Source organism: Oculina patagonica, chromosome 14, assembly GCF_052425735.1.
Source record: "Oculina patagonica isolate OP01 chromosome 14, crgOcupat, whole genome shotgun sequence".
NCBI lineage: Eukaryota > Metazoa > Cnidaria > Anthozoa > Scleractinia > Oculinidae > Oculina > Oculina patagonica.
Window position 1 is genome coordinate 6,346,156 of NC_135771.1, and position 16,597 is coordinate 6,362,752.

Sequence of the window (16,597 nt, forward strand, 5' to 3'; positions counted from 1 at the left end):
AATTTCTTTATTCCTTTTTTCATTTACTGGAAAACTGGTTGATGTAATTTTAGGTTAGCAAAGATGAGAACATTACTCTTGATGCTCGGAATGGCAAGAAAGAAGCTGTCTAACAAACTACCAATATCATTATTGCTATCTAAGAGTCTACTTAGCTGTCGGTAACTATTTGCTATATCCTTGTTTATGGTGTTCAGATATTCGTAGAAAAGTTAGTACAGTTCTATATATTTTGATAGGAACATCTTTGGTGTATGTTTAAGTGTATGTGTCCCATTTGGTTTTGCGTGTACTATTTAAGTCAAGAATTCCAAATGACTTATTTTAACTATTCAATTGCTCAATTGCAGTTCCTTCACAACCTCCAAGTAACTTCTCTGTCACTGCAAAATCTTCCACCAGTATTTTGGCATCCTGGCAGTTACCACCAGCAGACTCCAGAAATGGAATCATCAAAGGATTTAGACTGTTCTACAAAAAGAAAGGCTCTGTAGGGACGTCAAACTTTGTGGTTATTAGCGTTGGCGGAAATCTCACAAAAGTTGTTTCCAAGCTTGAAATGTACACAGTATATAAATTTCAAGTGTTAGCATTCACGTCTGTTGGCGATGGACCAAACAGTTCAGTATTAGTCGAGAGAACAAAGGAAGATGGTAAAATAATGAATTTCTTTATTCCTTTTTTCATTTACTGGAAAACTGGTTGATGTAATTTTAGGTTAGCAAAGATGAGAACATTACTCTTGATGCTCGGAATGGCAAGAAAGAAGCTGTCTAACAAACTACCAATATCATTATTGCTATCTAAGAGTCTACTTAGCTGTCGGTAACTATTTGCTATATCCTTGTTTATGGTGTTCAGATATTCGTAGAAAAGTTAGTACAGTTCTATATATTTTGATAGGAACATCTTTGGTGTATGTTTAAGTGTTTGTGTCCCATTTGGTTTTGCGTGTACTATTTAAGTCAAGAATTCCAAATGACTTATTTTAACTATTCAATTGCTCAATTGCAGTTCCTTCACAACCTCCAAGTAACTTCTCTGTCACTGCAAAATCTTCCACCAGTATTTTGGTATCCTGGCAGTTACCACCAGCAGACTCCAGAAATGGAATCATCAAAGGATTTAGACTGTTCTATAAAAAGAAAGGCTCTGTAGGGACGTCAAACTTTGTGGTTATTAGCGTTGGCGGAAATCTCACAAAAGTTGTTTCCAAGCTTGAAATGTACACAGTATATAAATTTCAAGTGTTAGCATTCACGTCTGTTGGCGATGGACCAAACAGTTCAGTATTAGTCGAGAGAACAAAGGAAGATGGTAAAATAATGAATTTCTTTATTCCTTTTTTCATTTACTGGAAAACTGGTTGATGTAATTTTAGGTTAGCAAAGATGAGAACATTACTCTTGATGCTCGGAATGGCAAGAAAGAAGCTGTCTAACAAACTACCAATATCATTATTGCTATCTAAGAGTCTACTTAGCTGTCGGTAACTATTTGCTATATCCTTGTTTATGGTGTTCAGATATTCGTAGAAAAGTTAGTACAGTTCTATATATTTTGATAGGAACATCTTTGGTGTATGTTTAAGTGTATGTGTCCCATTTGGTTTTGCGTGTACTATTTAAGTCAAGAATTCCAAATGACTTATTTTAACTATTCAATTGCTCAATTGCAGTTCCTTCACAACCTCCAAGTAACTTCTCTCTCGCTGTCAAAACCTCCACCAGTATTTTGGCATCCTGGCAGTTACCACCAGAAAACTCTACAAATGGAATAATCTTGGGATTTAAACTGTTCTATAAAAAGAGAAGTTCTACAGCGTCAATAACCACGATGTTACGTATTAACGATGGGGCAGCTCTCACTGAAAATGTCACTGGGCTTGCTAAATACACAGAATACGCATTTCAAGTGTTGGCCTTCACTTCTGTTGGTGACGGCCCGAATAGTACGGTTGAATTTGGGAAAACAAAGGAAGATGGTGAGAACTCTGAAATCTATTATGACTATTGGCAAATTAAAGGTCTACTTGACTTTAAAATTTAAACTTTATGTGGCACATCCCCATCCAAAATTTCGAGGAGTTCCTCCTGGAAATATACAAGAGAATACAAAAATTCTTTACATTTCTTCATTTCTTAAATTTTCAATATTGGTTATACGTGATGTACAAGTAACATAAATAGTGACTGATGTTGTTATCAACTTAACACAAGAGAAAGACAACTTTCATTTATCCTGACACTGGGTCTTTGGATTTCATTCAAGTAATCTGGACAGCTATCTCAGAACATTTTGAAACCTAAGTTTCAGTCTAGTTTTGCTACCCGCTACCAGACATTAGTTCTGTTATGCAACTAGCAGTTATTTTATGTACTTCACATGCTTGTTTAACAAGTGAATTTATATTAAATTCGTCAATTGTAGCTCCTTCACAACCACCAAATAGCTTCTCTGTCACTGCAAAAACGTCCACCAGTATTACAGCATCCTGGCAGTTACCACCAGCAGACTCCAGAAATGGAATCATCACAGGATTCAAATTGTTCTATAAAAAGAAAGGCTCTTCAGGGTCACCAACCATGATACTTATTAACAGTGGTTCAGGTCTCACTAAAGATGTCACTGGGCTTGATAAATACACAGAATATGAATTTGAAGTGTTGGCCTTCACTTCTGTTGGTGATGGGCCAAATAGTCCTGTAGAGATTGGCAAAACAATGGAAGATGGTAAGAGACCGGGTTGTCATTTTCTTTGTAAAATAATGACTCATTGCAAAAAAAACTCATGGGTCGTTCTATGTTGCAGTGACTGAATTCCTTGTCATCACTGATAGAGGCTTCTCCCTGTAGGCACTTGCCCATAACGACAACTCCATCTCCCTTCTCTCTTCGTGACACGATTTGCGTCATCCTGATTTCAAAGTTGGTCTACAGCCCAAAGAAGAGCTTTCCTTGGGCTTGGAAGAGGACTTTTTCTTGATGCAATTTAGTGCTATGGCGAAGTTTTTTTTGGCTTAAATCTCTTATTAGTCATGTCAGTATATATGGCAGTATATAGGTATATTGTTATTATATTTAATAAGATTCTGCTATGTTTTATAAACTTTCCAAAAAGTGTTCAGATGAAATTGTACTCTCTTTTGCAATCAACTTGTTTGTATAATTTCATATAATGTTTCTCACCAGCACCTGGCGCTCCTACGATCATCTCTCATATTGATATTGCCCCTAGTAAAACACATGGTCCAAGAATTAACCTGACCTGGAGCAGACCTGCCGAAGCAAATGGAATAATCAGGAATTACACTGTGCTTTATAGCCACGAAGGAGATACACAGAAAGAGACTTTTGGCAGCGATGTATTTAGTCACTTAGTTGATGTGTTAGGTGGAGTCACCTATCAGTTCCATGTCAGAGCTGTGACTATCAAACCTGGACCAAACGCTTCTTTAACTGTAATTACCACGGAGTATGGTAGGTTTAGCTTCCTTTAAAAGAATAATTTAAACAGTATATATCAGTATCTTTTTATAAAAAAATATAAAACTGGAAACTTTTTTTCTTTTAAATCTTATAGCCGATTTAGTTGTAAAATACCTGTAAAGGTCTTTTGTTTATACCACGTTTGTCGTACTTTGCTAAACTATAACAACAGTGAAAAGAGAAATGTTTTACCTCTCGAGTTGTCACTAACACTGTTTTAAACGTTTTGGTCTTGCTGTTGAAACATGCACGTACTCTTATCGTGATTTAACAGAACCTCTTCATTAATGAGCTGCACTGACAATGTACACTAGCTGTATATTATGCTCATAAAAAAATTGTGATTGTAAATGTACCCAATTTTCTTTCTATTAGAGCCTAGCCGTGGGCCAGATAACGTATCTTCAGTTGAAGTGAATACCATAGCGTATCAGATAACTTGGACGGGACTGTCAACAAAGGTGGCGAATGGCATCGTCAAACTTTATGAAGTCAGTTTAACTTTGAAGGAAAATTGTACCCTGGTTCAACCTATATTATATTCAACATTTAACACGACCACAACAGATGTGCTCCTAACTGGTCTCTCATTGTGCGCAAAGTATGAAGTGTCCGTTAGAGGCTACACTGTGGTGGGACCTGGACCCTACAGCAAACCTGTAGTGCTTCAGACAGTAGGTAAGTGAAAGAAAATGCAACTTTTGACTTTTCGGATGTTGGCGTAATAGCAAACGCAAAACGTTTTCCACTGTAGATTGGTTGGAGTAAGTCAAGCGATGACATATTTAGGGTACCATTGGCCCAAAATTTTCTCAGGCATTAATTGAAGCCTAAAATCTAGGGCCAAATTACAAGGTAAGGTTTCCTGCAATGTCTTACTTCACAATGTTATAATTATTCCAACTAATATTGCAGCGAAATGAATTTTCATGAGTGGTCAAAGTCAAAGTCAAAGTTCCGACATTCTCATAAGTGCATAGATATTTATAGGCAAGGCACAATTTATCCAAGTTTTCTTTGTACTCTTGGTTCTTTATAACCAGAAAGGCCCAACCTTGTTTATCTTTTACAGGTGTGAAATGGTCCAAAGAAGCGCCATATTCACTTTCTTTTGCTCCAGTGTCAAGTGAAACAGGAATTACAGCAAAAATAACATTGCCGCGTTTTCCTGGAAGTGCAAAGTATGTCTATGTTCCAGTTTTCATTGGGTCTGTTTTCTTTGTCCATTTCCTGCACAACGTCAGAAGTTGGTTTGTTTCTTCAAGAGGGAGGGTGGGGAATGTCTATTATGAATAAATTATTCAAGTTGGACGGCAGCGCACTTACTGCACTGTTGCCTAAGACATGCTTTCTTTTCTTGGAGTAACTGTGGGTATTTGGCAATAGTAAGGGGAAGCGTAGTTATTTGCATGTAGACAATAGCTTCCGAATGTCTAGTGTTCAAATGAAATCTGATTTTTATTTGCTCGTTTTAACTTAGTTTGTAGTGTCCAAATAATACGTTGGGATCTGGATTCTGGGTTTAAGGGGTTGAGCCTGTTTGTTGTCTTCGTGGCACAACACAGTACCTCTTTCTGCCCCAGTGCATAAATGGGTACGAATTATTTTATTGTATCAAGCTTAGTCAAACTACATTTTTTTCTTCGTGCTCCACGGGTCTTTGACAGTTCCTTGTTAAAAAAAAAATCATTCCCACGTCAACTTGTTCCATCTTGGTCTGCAATTGGCTCGTCTTTTCCACTCAGGCTATACACATTTTGTACACTATTCTTCGCTTCAGTCAAAACGAAGCCATCATGTTATCTGATAACATCGTGTGTCACCATCATTTGGATGTTTTTCAGCTATTGAATTAATGTTTCAATCTTGCAGGTTTTTTCAGGTTATCATCATAACATTTTCGTCAAACTATTCTGGAGTTGTAAACTCGCCGGAAAGTTTTGCACCTCAAGATCTGTTGACATACGAAGAGGCTCATGAATCTTCGGCTCCTGCAGCTTATGTTACTTTTCAGTTTGGAGGAAATGATTTTAATATGTACCAGGAATTCATTGTCGGGAATGGAGCGCAATCAAACAGTAAAACAAGAAATAAGAGAAGCAGTGATATCGAGAGCTATTACAACAAAGCACTACAGCCAAACACCAACTACAGAGTGTTTCTTAGGGCTTTTGTCAACGAGGTATTGTAATCAACTCGTCATATAATCCATAACCACTGTTGCATTTTGTTAATAAAAAAACTGACTGGAAAGTTTCCTAGTTAAATTTGCAGGAAATGTGGAAGACAGGCTTTTAACTTAATACTTAATTGGTATCTGTCCTCAGTCGTTAATGTCTGTTTGGCAGGCAAGTGATTATTATAGCATGGAATGGGCTGTTAAAAAATCAAGCATGGCTGTAAAAGTGACCTGCTAATGGACAAGTGAGAAAAACATAAAGTAGAAGTTGTTTAAGTGCATGTACTGTTTTATTCTTTTATTGTAAACCTATACATACTAGCCTCCTTACAGACAGTCTAAACTACTGGCATACCGAGGATTTTGTGACACGTCAAGCTGCACCGCATGCTCATAATACAAGTTCAGTATACATATGATAGATTGTTTTCATTTCATTTTCCATAACTGTGATGTTTGTAATCATCTTACGTGTTCGTAATGCGTTTACATTTCAGATATTGTATATTTCAAGTAACTTCATAGAGATTGAAACCAAAGGTACTATTGTTTTTCAGTGATGCATAACTGCGAGAGTTTATAATTTTTTCAGCCCAATGTCTCAACTGGGATCATTTTTGCGTAAAGTATACACAAAATGTTTAACTCAAAAAAAGAATGGTGTAAATGCTTGCCTTTCAAACTGGTGGGCCTAACATGAGTAGCAATGAAATTTCATTTTTACAAAGGCAAATTCGACAAAATACTGCTGAAGAAAAAAACTCAACAGGAACAACTGTACTTAAAAATTGGCCCATACTTAGTATGTGTTAGAATAGATGCTTACTGCTGAGGACAGAAACTCAACAGGAACAACTGTACTTAAAAATTGGTCCATACTTAGTATGTGTTAGAATAGATGCATACTGCAAAGTTGAGAGAAAACGCGTTCAAGACACTCAGGAATGGACTTAGAACTTTCCAATGCATCTATGACGCAATAAGCACGCAGCGTAAGCATTTTGTAACAGAGTTACTTGGAATGGCGAGAAACCACGTTGCAAGAGTTTTGGAAAATAATTCTCGCAGATTTAATTAAAAGGCATAAAATTGCCAAGTATCACTGATTTATTTGCGAGTGCCATGTATCGTGCTCCACGCTCTGTTACGAAGCATTTCCTTAGTGGGCGGTCAGTTGGTGGGTGGGTGGGTTGGTAGATTAGCAAACTGAAAACGTTTACCCGACCCCACCTGCAAGTGCATCTTGTACACGTAATTTTGTTAGGTGCTTTGAGGCTCGTTGTTTAGTGTAATACATGCTCAAGTTACATGTATTTGTAAAGTTCTGGTTTTTGTATGACGTCTTTATGAAGTCATGGTCTGTAATCTTACTTTTAAAGAGACATGCTTAAACCAACTTGGCTTGGATAATAAATCTGTTGTGATTTAAGTCTGTCATCTCGTTGTCGTTGCTAGTACAAAATGGGGTTGAGTTACTCCTGTAACCCAAGACGTTTTCTTAGTGGTGAGTATATGGCTCATCACTATATTTCAAGTATTGTTGTGAGTCAAATAGTGAAACCCGTTCTTTTTAACTCCATTAGAGAAGCCTGTCACCAAGAAACTGCCAATAAGAACCATGTTGTCCGTTGGCGAACTGGCAATATTGACATGTGAGGTCAGCGGAGATCCTGACCCTACTGTTACTTGGACTAAAAATGGAAGTACCAGCATACCGCGGGCTCAGTTCAAGAATGATTCACGAATTCTTCTTATTCAAAATGTCCTTCCTCAAGACAGTGGTGCTTATGAATGCAAAGCATCAAACAAGTTTGGAGATAGCCGTACAGCTACAATAGTGGAAGTTACTGGTATGTTTCAGTTTTTGGTACCATAACTGAAAGTGGTGCAAGTCAGGTTCAACCGATTTCGTTCTGCTTCTCGTAAAATTCGGTTAGTTAAATTTTTTGCGAATTCAACTTTTTTGTTGTTCGTTTTAAGATTTAAAGCAGCCACTTTAAGGAGTCTTAAAGTGGCTGCTTTCTGACTCCTTTAGGTGGCCACTTTAAGACTGACCCTAAAGTGGCCTCTTTGAGACTCTTTAAAGTAGTCACTTTATGTCTGACCTTAAAGTGGCCACTTTTAGACTCCTCAAAGTAGTCACTTTAAGTCTGACCATAAAATGGTCACTTTAAAAACTTAAAGTGGCCACTTTTAACTCCTTAAAGTGGTAACTTTATAAACTTAAAGTGGCCACTTTTACGCTCCTTAAAGTAGTCACTTTAAGTCTGACCTTAAAGTGGCCACTTTAAAAACTCAAAGTAAATACTTTTAGACTCCTCAAAGTAGTCACTTTTAAAACCTAAAGTGGCCACTTTTAGAATGAGCTTCAAGTGGCCACTTTAAGACTAACCTTCAAGTGGCCACTTTAAGACTCTGTTGAGTCTCTTCTAACAGTGCCCGCTTAAAGAGCTTTTGAAGTCGCTTTTTTGGAGCCCTTAAGTACGGGTCCTGGAGTATTTTTGTTAGGGGTTGGGGTGGGTGTGTTTGTCGTGCTTTTGTTTCTTCTTCTTTTTCAGAGAAATACACAAGCAGAAGACACCGGACAAACGGCGCTAATGACGACAGAATAACACTACAATCAAGTATGTTTATATGGATGCAGATAATTAACTCGTCTAGGATTTTTAGCTTCTCGAGTAAGACAGCAGTAAAGTCCTAAAGCACATCACTTTTTCTTGTTTCCACGATTTGTTTTTGTTATGCCCCGCAACTGAACGAGAAGATATCACGATATGCGCCTGAAAACTGCATAACAGTCATTTCTCTCTTAAGACACCTCTTTAAGACGGACACTTGTGATGGTCCCGCCCCTGTCATTTTTAGTGATTTTGCATAAAATTAGGTAGTAATTAGGTATTTTTATAATTTAGTGTTTTCCTTTTAGAAATAATATACTACGTGAACTAACTTGTCTTTTTATCATTGATTGATCTTGTATCTTTTATAATATAGATATTGTAACGTTTTATATAGATATGTAATTTTAACATTGTAGAAACTTGTAAAGCGCTATTGGATAGCGATAGAAATGGTGCTATATTAATAAAATATTATTATTATTATTAACATAAAGGTTTCCTTGTAATGATACTACACTTTTCTTTAATTTAGCAGTGCTGCCTCCATTGCGCTTTTGTAAACCAGGCCACTTTTCAGTTATAATCTAAAACTTTTGAATTATTAGTAATAATATTTTATTGACAAAGTGGTAAGCAGCCCTTTAGTTCAGTATGGGATAGATTTCTGTTGGGAAACAAACTTTGAATTAGCTTGTGACGCCTACAGGCTACTGTGATTAAATTTTTTTCACAGGCAAAAAGATAGTGCAAACAATTTCTTGATTTTTTTCCTCTCTGCAGACGGCGCACCTTAGAGTGAAGGCATTTTCCTATTACCATTCGATAGTGATTTATCTGCTGGATGGTGTCATCTTTCACGTTTGTATGAACATAAAGACCGACCAGCTTTGCCTTTATTGTGCTTATGCACATGTTTAGTTTTCCCGGTGGGATGTGCTTGCCTCATGAAAGTGTATGAACTACGCAATCAACTTTTAAGGTGGGTGCCTGGACATTTTTAAGAGCACACCTTTCTGAATTTAAACGCTAATACTTCACTGTCATTGCTCCATTATTTTTATCTTTTTACTAACAAGTGAAGAACTTTCCAAAAAAATAGGTTTGCACTGGTTCTTTTTCATTTATTTCTGTTGCTTTTTTGTGCCTTATTAACTGGTTATTCTCCATTGGTTTTTTGTAGTTCGTTAACTACCGTGGTAGGGACAAACATGGCCGATTCTGGGAACATGAAACAACTGGAAGTACAAACATGGCAACTGTGTACTTTTGGATTGCATTATATTTAACACTTTGTAACAGTAACAACGGTGAAAATAAAGATGTGCTAGTACAGATACCTTTGTTTGCTTTTGGTTCTCAATTAAAGAAACTGCTGAAAAGCTGTATACTACTGGCATGTTGCATGAAATAATCCAGGGGAATGTGTCACTGACACACGTCCCTGAGACAGCTCACTGCTAATTTGAGCTCCTTACCTGTTCTCGCCGACATAAAATTCTCTGTCTGTCTGTCTGTCTGTCTGTCTGTCTGTCTGTCTGTCTGTCTGTCTGTCTGTCTGTCTGTCTGTCTGTCTGTAAATATCTAGGATTCGACCCATGGTCATTATGCTTGATATGAAAAGTCTCTTTGATGCTTTTTCTCATAAAGTGTTTAGAAAAAAAGCCCTTATAACATTTGGGTCCATACACATTGGGAAAACTTACATGACCCCCCACTAACTATCTTGGAACCTTAATGCCCCCCCCCCCCCAAGACACACCTAAAACTTTTCTGTCCCCTCTCCATCTATGATTTAGCTGGCACTCCCCCCGCAAAGAATAAATAATGAACACTCTTATAAGCGTACAAGGCGGGGGATGAGGGGGGCTGCAGCCCCCCCCCCCCCCCCCCCCAGCACCGAAACGTTTTCGGTCAAAATTCTGGGAATTCGGGCAAAAACCCAGAAAAATAAAAAACAGACAAGAAGCGGACAAATCTCAACGTTACGTTCAAAACGAATTACATCAGCAGAAGTATTGGAAATATACCGATTTTGTAGTTCAAAAGTTTAAACACATTGACATCTTCGGGCAACTCCACAAAATTAATTAAAGAACTATCACTTTCTTTAAGCAAGGTTTGCACACAACTATTTCAATGCACGTTCTGTCTATTATTTTATATTCCTCTTTATTCAGCTTTCAACGCATGTCTTTTTTTCCCTCGGGTAATAAGCTCTCCGCCCCGCCCCCCTCCCCAAGTCCGAAGGAGTTTCCCTAATGGTCGCGGGTCGCGGGTTTCAAGTCGCGTGTCGCGGGTTTTAAATAAGTCGCGGGTTTTGAAAAAGTCGCGGGTTTTGAAAAAAGTCGCGTGTTTTTAAAAAGTTGCGAATTTTAAATAGAAACTATTTATTTCTCAGTAAAATTCATTCAAACAAATTTAAACTCGTTTTCTTGGGAACTACGTTACAAAGTAGCCAATTACTTTGCGGGTTAAACAATCAAATTACGAACTTCGGAACAAACTCCCCAACTTTGGTTCGGCTGAACTTCCCAAGTTTGCAAGTTGAAGAGGAACAAGACATGTTGCTCGAAAGTCATGGTCATGTCGGAAATTCAGGTGAAGAAAACATGACAGCAGCGGTAATGTTCCAGCGATTCCAGTAGCTAGATATTTTGTTGAAGTTGAAGAGCCTGACGTCGTTTCGCATGAGCGATCTGCCGATAAATAAATTATACGTTGGCTGAAATTTGGTCAAATTTAGCTTTTTATATACAGCAAATACATCTTTAAAATTTTTGTGAGGCTTTAACTTCAATGTCAAGTCTTCTGCGTTTGTAAACCGAATGAAACTGGACGGCTTTACCGATCTTCACGTGAAATAAATTTTATACAAATGCGAAAGAGTCAGACAATTTAAATTAAAAGTCGCGACACGTTTACGGCTCAGTTCTATTTTTATGGTACGTGTTTTCTTCCGATGGTTTAGCGAAGCAAAACCATTTCTGTCAACATAACTACACAAGGGTTTTTAAAATCTGCGCCAGTTAAAAATATTTTAAAGAGTTTTTGCCACAGAATACTAGTAAAATATATTTATCAACCGTACGCGTTCAATCGCGAATACTTTGGTTCACCTTCATGATCGCTCGCGCGCAACGTTGTTTTCAAACTTAAAAGCTTGATTGCAAATCATGCAATGTTTGATACCCAATTTGAACATGTTTTTTTTTTCAGGACGTGATGCAACGGACGGTATATGTAATCTTTATACTTACTGTGGGTCAGAACGTTGATACCGACGCCGTGCTTGTTCAAACAACTATTTTGAAACTCGAGCAGCTAGAATCGCTGAAATATTTCTGCCACCACTTTGTAACGTGTCTCGTTCCTCCTCAACTTGCAAACTTGGGAAGTTCAGAAGTTCAGTCGGCAAAAGTTTGGGAAGTTTGTTCCGAAGTTCGCAATTTGATTGTCTAACTCGCAACGTTACTTCGTAACGTAGTTTCTAAGAAAACGCGATCATTTTAAAACCGGCGTCTTTGCAACCGGTTTAAATTTGTTTGAATGAATTCTACTGAGAAATAAATGCATTCTATTGAAAACTCGCAACTTTTTAACAACACGCGACTTTTTTTCAAAACCCGCGACTTTTTCAAAACCCGCGACTTATTTAAAACCCGCGACACGCGACTTGAAACCCGCGACCCGCGACCCGCGACCCGCGACCATTAGGGAAACTCAGTCCGAAGGTGCTCGTACGCCTAATTAAAATTCGCTGCAAGCTCTAATCAGAAATACAATGGAAAAGTTCAGAAGAACTTTTGATAAACAATTTACTTTTAACACAGATGGTCGACGGTGAACATTTATTTATTCATTGATTTGTTTGTTTACAACATCGAAAAGAAATCATATACCTGCATTCTCAGTTTAACAAGGAGGGCAGTAAAGTAATCGAGGCAAACTCCTAAGATTTCGATTGTTATTCTGAACCTTAATTTAAAAGCATTTTTGTTGTTATCTTGAGCGGAATGCAAGGAGGCCATCCCTTAGACTTTAGCAAATCACGCCTTGATAAATCCAGGACGCAGCGGGGTGGGGGTGGGAAATTGGGACCTGCCATAGCAAGAAACGTAACTGGCGTGAAGCGCGGAAAATCTCGTGCGAGGAAACTATTACTCGATAATTAGTTTTGATTTTACTCCTGATTGGTCAAGGAAGTAGGGCAAGTTTTAACCAATCACTACTGATGCGTACTTGCTGCAAAACCTGAGGAACGGTTTTTTCGCCTGTGGTGTCAGGGGAAATACACTGGCGCAAAGCACATTGGGAAGGAAGCAAAAACGAAAATAAAGTCACTTGTATAGTTTTCCGCATTCTTGAATCGGCTTGAAAATTGTGCTGCAAATGAGACCGATGCCATCGCAAGGAAAGAATTTACTTATTTAGTTTTACGCTATCAAAGGCTTTTCTTTTGATATGGAGTTTTTAAGACTTAATTTAACACAGATGGCTAGTCAAGCGAGACAGATGCGACTACATTCCTTGATAGAACAAAACATGGAGTTCGATCTCAAGCTGTATTTCCGGGTGGCTTTACTCGCTTTTCTTCTTTCCTTAGCTTCAGGTGAGTTCAGTATTATTTCAATCATGTGCACGGGTTAAAGTCTGAAAGTTTATTGAATGCGCTTTCGATAATTTACAGGTTTCAAAGTCTATTTGCTTTTAATTTGCGAGATCTCACAAAAGTAGCAATTGCAATTCTCATACAAATTCAAGACAATAGCCCCTCTTTGGAATTAATATATGCATGGATGAACAGAACCTAACTAAAAGACCTAGAACTTTGTAAAACCGTTCTTTACACGAAGTTTAAGGTTTTTCTCAACAGGTTCTGGTTAAAAGGATATATACCTTTTAAAATGCCGGACTATACAGTCTGTAAGCTTGGGTTGAACAAAATTGGAAATGGTCCAATTAATTTACTTTATTTTCATTTCTCTGATTTGGACTATTTGCGTGCAACTTCCTTGGGGGTTAAACCACGTCTGTGACGTCAGTTCTATTTACAGTTTTTCCTTTACCTCTCAGTTGAGATATTTTTATTTTAGGGACCGGTCATTATTTATGTAGAAGGGGGGGGGGGGGGGGGGAGGGAAAAAACAAGGGGGGAGGGTCAAGGTTTTTCCATCAGTCAATTAAGTTACTGGACTATCTTCCTATCTAACTAACTACAAAAATTTAATAACAAGTTCAAATAACAAAAAAGAAAAGTCTGCTTTTCATGGAGGCCGTGTCTAAAATTTACTTTAAATTTAGATATTACTTTAAACTGTGCCGACTTAATTTAGATTTGAAATCGGCCAGTGAAGATGCTTGTCTTAGATCTATATGTAAGTTGTTCCACAACTGAGCTCTGCTGTACGAAATTGAAAAACTTTTAGAACTTGAGATAATCAGTTCGAGGTTGTGGAATTAATTAATTACGAAGAACTAATTTGTTTTCGGTATTCCTTAAACAATAAGCACTAACATCGTCACGATATACGAATCTTGCTCTCAGATAATCAGGAGTCATACCATGTAATGTTTTATAGGATAGACTTTTGTTCCAATCTTTGATAATAGAGTCTTTGCCACCCCAGTGTCCGGAACAAATCATCTAAATTACTATCATAGCTCGCAGACATTAGGGTACGAGCTGCGCGGTTTTAAAGCCTTTGCAGTTTTTCAGAAAGGCCCTTGTTACAGCTTCCCCACACTATGTTGCAATAATCAAATTGTGGTTGAATAAGGCTATTATAATAAACTTTATTTAAAATATGAAATGGAGTGATCGAGATGCCGAATTTGTTTAATTGCACCAGTGGCAGTCAAGCTATCTTCTTAGAAATGTTTTCAATATGACACTCCCAGTTTATATTTTGATCAACATCAACTCTGAGAGATTTAGCGGAGGTTACTTGTTCTATTGCGTTCTCATTTATAGTAAGAGAGGGACTTTCCGTAAATTGTACATGTGTTAACCTCTGCCTTGATGCAATAAGCATAAATTCAGTTTTCGTCATATTTAGATAGAGTAAGCAAGAGGGGGGCTAAAATTTTTTATAAAGAAGTTTAGGGGGGAGGATCAGCAGTTTGAGGTATATTGTAAGAGTTGTCCATTGACCAAGGTGGGTAAAACAGTTACTGATGTGGAACAGTAATGCTAAATTGTACAATTTTATGCTAATTCTTAATTGGTTTCTTTTGTTTAAACGACTCCACTATTATGTACAACTTAGAGATTTGTATTTAACAGAAATACTTTTTGCACTCTAAACTCTATTGTTTTCTCAAATTTCAGTTAATAAAGAATCCAGACCTAACTGATTTTAATAATATTTAGTTTGACTGAAATTATTTTCTTTTAACAAAATGATTGTCACTGCAATAGCCCAAGAAGTAATTTAACATGATATAACAACAAAAAAGTAGTCCTTTTACAACTTTAGGAAAATCATTGAAAAAGAATTATATTTTGCATGGTTATTACATAATTAAATTGTGTTCACCATGAAAGCATAATTTGAAAAATCTATCACTTTTTTTAAAAGTTGTATGTTTACTTAATACAGATAACTTGTCGAAGATTTGCCTATTTATTTTCTGGAAGAGAATTCATAGCAAAGACGCCTTGGTTGACTAAGTGTTCCAGCCTTTCTGCATCAAAACTAGTGTGCAAGCTTATGATTGTATGTAACATGCATGAAATGAGATATGAGGTGAGGGGGGGGGGGTCATCTCGTAAATATTGAATAAAGAAGGGGGGTCACTTGCTACTTACATAGCTACAGCCTGGAAGGGGGGCCTTACAGAAATTTTGATCTTTCCAAAATATTTTCCCTCCTCCCTCCCCCCCCCCTCCCCTACATAAATAATGACCGGTCCCTTAGGCCAATAAATGCTGATTTTAAAGCAGATTTAAAACTTGAGCCAAAAAATAAATCTTCAGATGGATTTCTGTTTGCAATTTTACTAGCCTGCCATTTCACCACTTTTCAGCTAAAAACTCTCCGTCTTGGTTGAGTTGTTATAAGAGTTATGCATTTAATTCAAAAGATTTGGCTTTTTGATCAAATCAATTTTATGTACTCATCCCCGGCCCAGTCTCCTCACATTTTTACAGTACTTGGACTATTTGATGTAAATTACATGACAGTCCTGTATCATCTGTCAAAAATAAATGACAGAAACCAGCTCACTTTTAAATGACAGCTTAAACTGCCAATAAATACTTTCTCACAAAAAGGTGAAACAATGCTGCTCAATACAACTGCCTTAAAACAAACTTGTTAACTCTCTTACTCCCAAATACATGTAATGTCAACAAGTGAACCAAGGTAAGGTAATAAAGCAGGATATATTAATTCATGAACTTTCCTTTGTTCACTTTTGTGAAAATTTGATTTTATCCCGACGCACACATGTGTTTACCGAACTCCAGTATCGCTTATAAAGCTATCCAGTACAATCCTGAGAAAGGAGGTGGGGGGGGGGGGGAGGGGCTTAATTTGCTCCTTATGGAAGCTAGCTTTAGCATCATATTTTGCTTCACTGTTTTAGGCAGGATTGCTTTATTGAATTTGGAGCCCTGTAGAAGAACTGGAGTTCTAACCCGGAGAAAAACCCTCGTGGCAAGGATGAGAACCAACAACAAACTCAACCCACATATGAGGCTGGGTCTGGGAATCGAACCTGGGCCACACTGGTGGGAGGCAAGCGCTCTCAACACTGCACCATCCCTGCGCCTTCCCTGCGTACTTCTTAAAATATTAGAAGAATACTATTATTCCAATAATATGTTATGACACATGTATCAAACGCTATTTCTCAGTGACTGAACTTTGAATCATGAGGGTAATTTAATCTGACAATATTGCTGTCAGTTTCTAACATCTCCAGAAAAAAATCTTGAGACCCCTGATCATCGTAAAGCACTAAATAACAAAATTGTATGCATGGTCCTGTGTTGAACATTAGATCATAAAATGCATAACCTACCTGTACCAACAATAGGGAAGTCGGCCACCCCCTCCCTTCTTGGTGCAACAATGATTAATTTATTTTATATGTGCTAATTAATGCTAAATATATATAGGCTAGTCCTTTTTAGTTTTGTTTCTTTGCTACTACACTGAAGGGTTTGTTTTGGTGTATTTTAGCTTAAAATGTTAATAATTAATTATTTAATGTTTGTTGTGTTGCTTTGTTAGGGGACTGTATTGATTTAGATCTTGGAATGGAAAGTGGATCAATTCCAGACAGTAAAATAACTGCTTCATCT

The 16,597-nt window shown here is 37.4% G+C and overlaps 3 protein-coding genes across 4 annotated transcripts in view; all 3 read left to right on the forward strand.

Moving 5' to 3' along the window:
• LOC144638092 (uncharacterized) overlaps positions 1–9,625 on the forward strand; it is an 87,687-nt gene extending 78,062 nt beyond the window's left edge. The window contains exon 37 of the transcript XR_013567881.1: positions 9,543–9,625. The gene's annotated coding sequence lies outside the window, so the exon portion shown is untranslated. The remainder of the gene's footprint in view (positions 1–9,542) is intronic.
• The window catches only part of LOC144638393 (uncharacterized), a 252,085-nt gene that overhangs the window by 37,177 nt on the left and 198,311 nt on the right, over positions 1–16,597 (forward strand). Inside the window, 5 exon segments of the mRNA XM_078497606.1 lie at positions 351–653; positions 1,015–1,317; positions 1,679–1,984; positions 2,431–2,733; positions 16,527–16,597. Of these exon segments, the coding sequence (XP_078353732.1) occupies positions 351–653; positions 1,015–1,317; positions 1,679–1,984; positions 2,431–2,733; positions 16,527–16,597 (1,286 nt within the window).
• LOC144638336 (uncharacterized) overlaps positions 12,021–16,597 on the forward strand; it is a 71,683-nt gene continuing 67,106 nt past the window's right edge. The window contains exons 1-2 of one of the 2 annotated variants that reach the window (XR_013567900.1): positions 12,021–12,898; positions 15,877–16,384. Coding sequence is in view for 1 of the 2 variants with exons in the window: in XM_078497567.1 (XP_078353693.1) it covers positions 12,751–12,898; positions 15,877–16,121 (393 nt within the window). In the remaining variant the exon portion in view is untranslated. Of the gene's footprint in view, positions 12,899–15,876; positions 16,516–16,597 lie in introns of those variants that run through there. The other variant, XM_078497567.1, reaches the window with a different exon arrangement.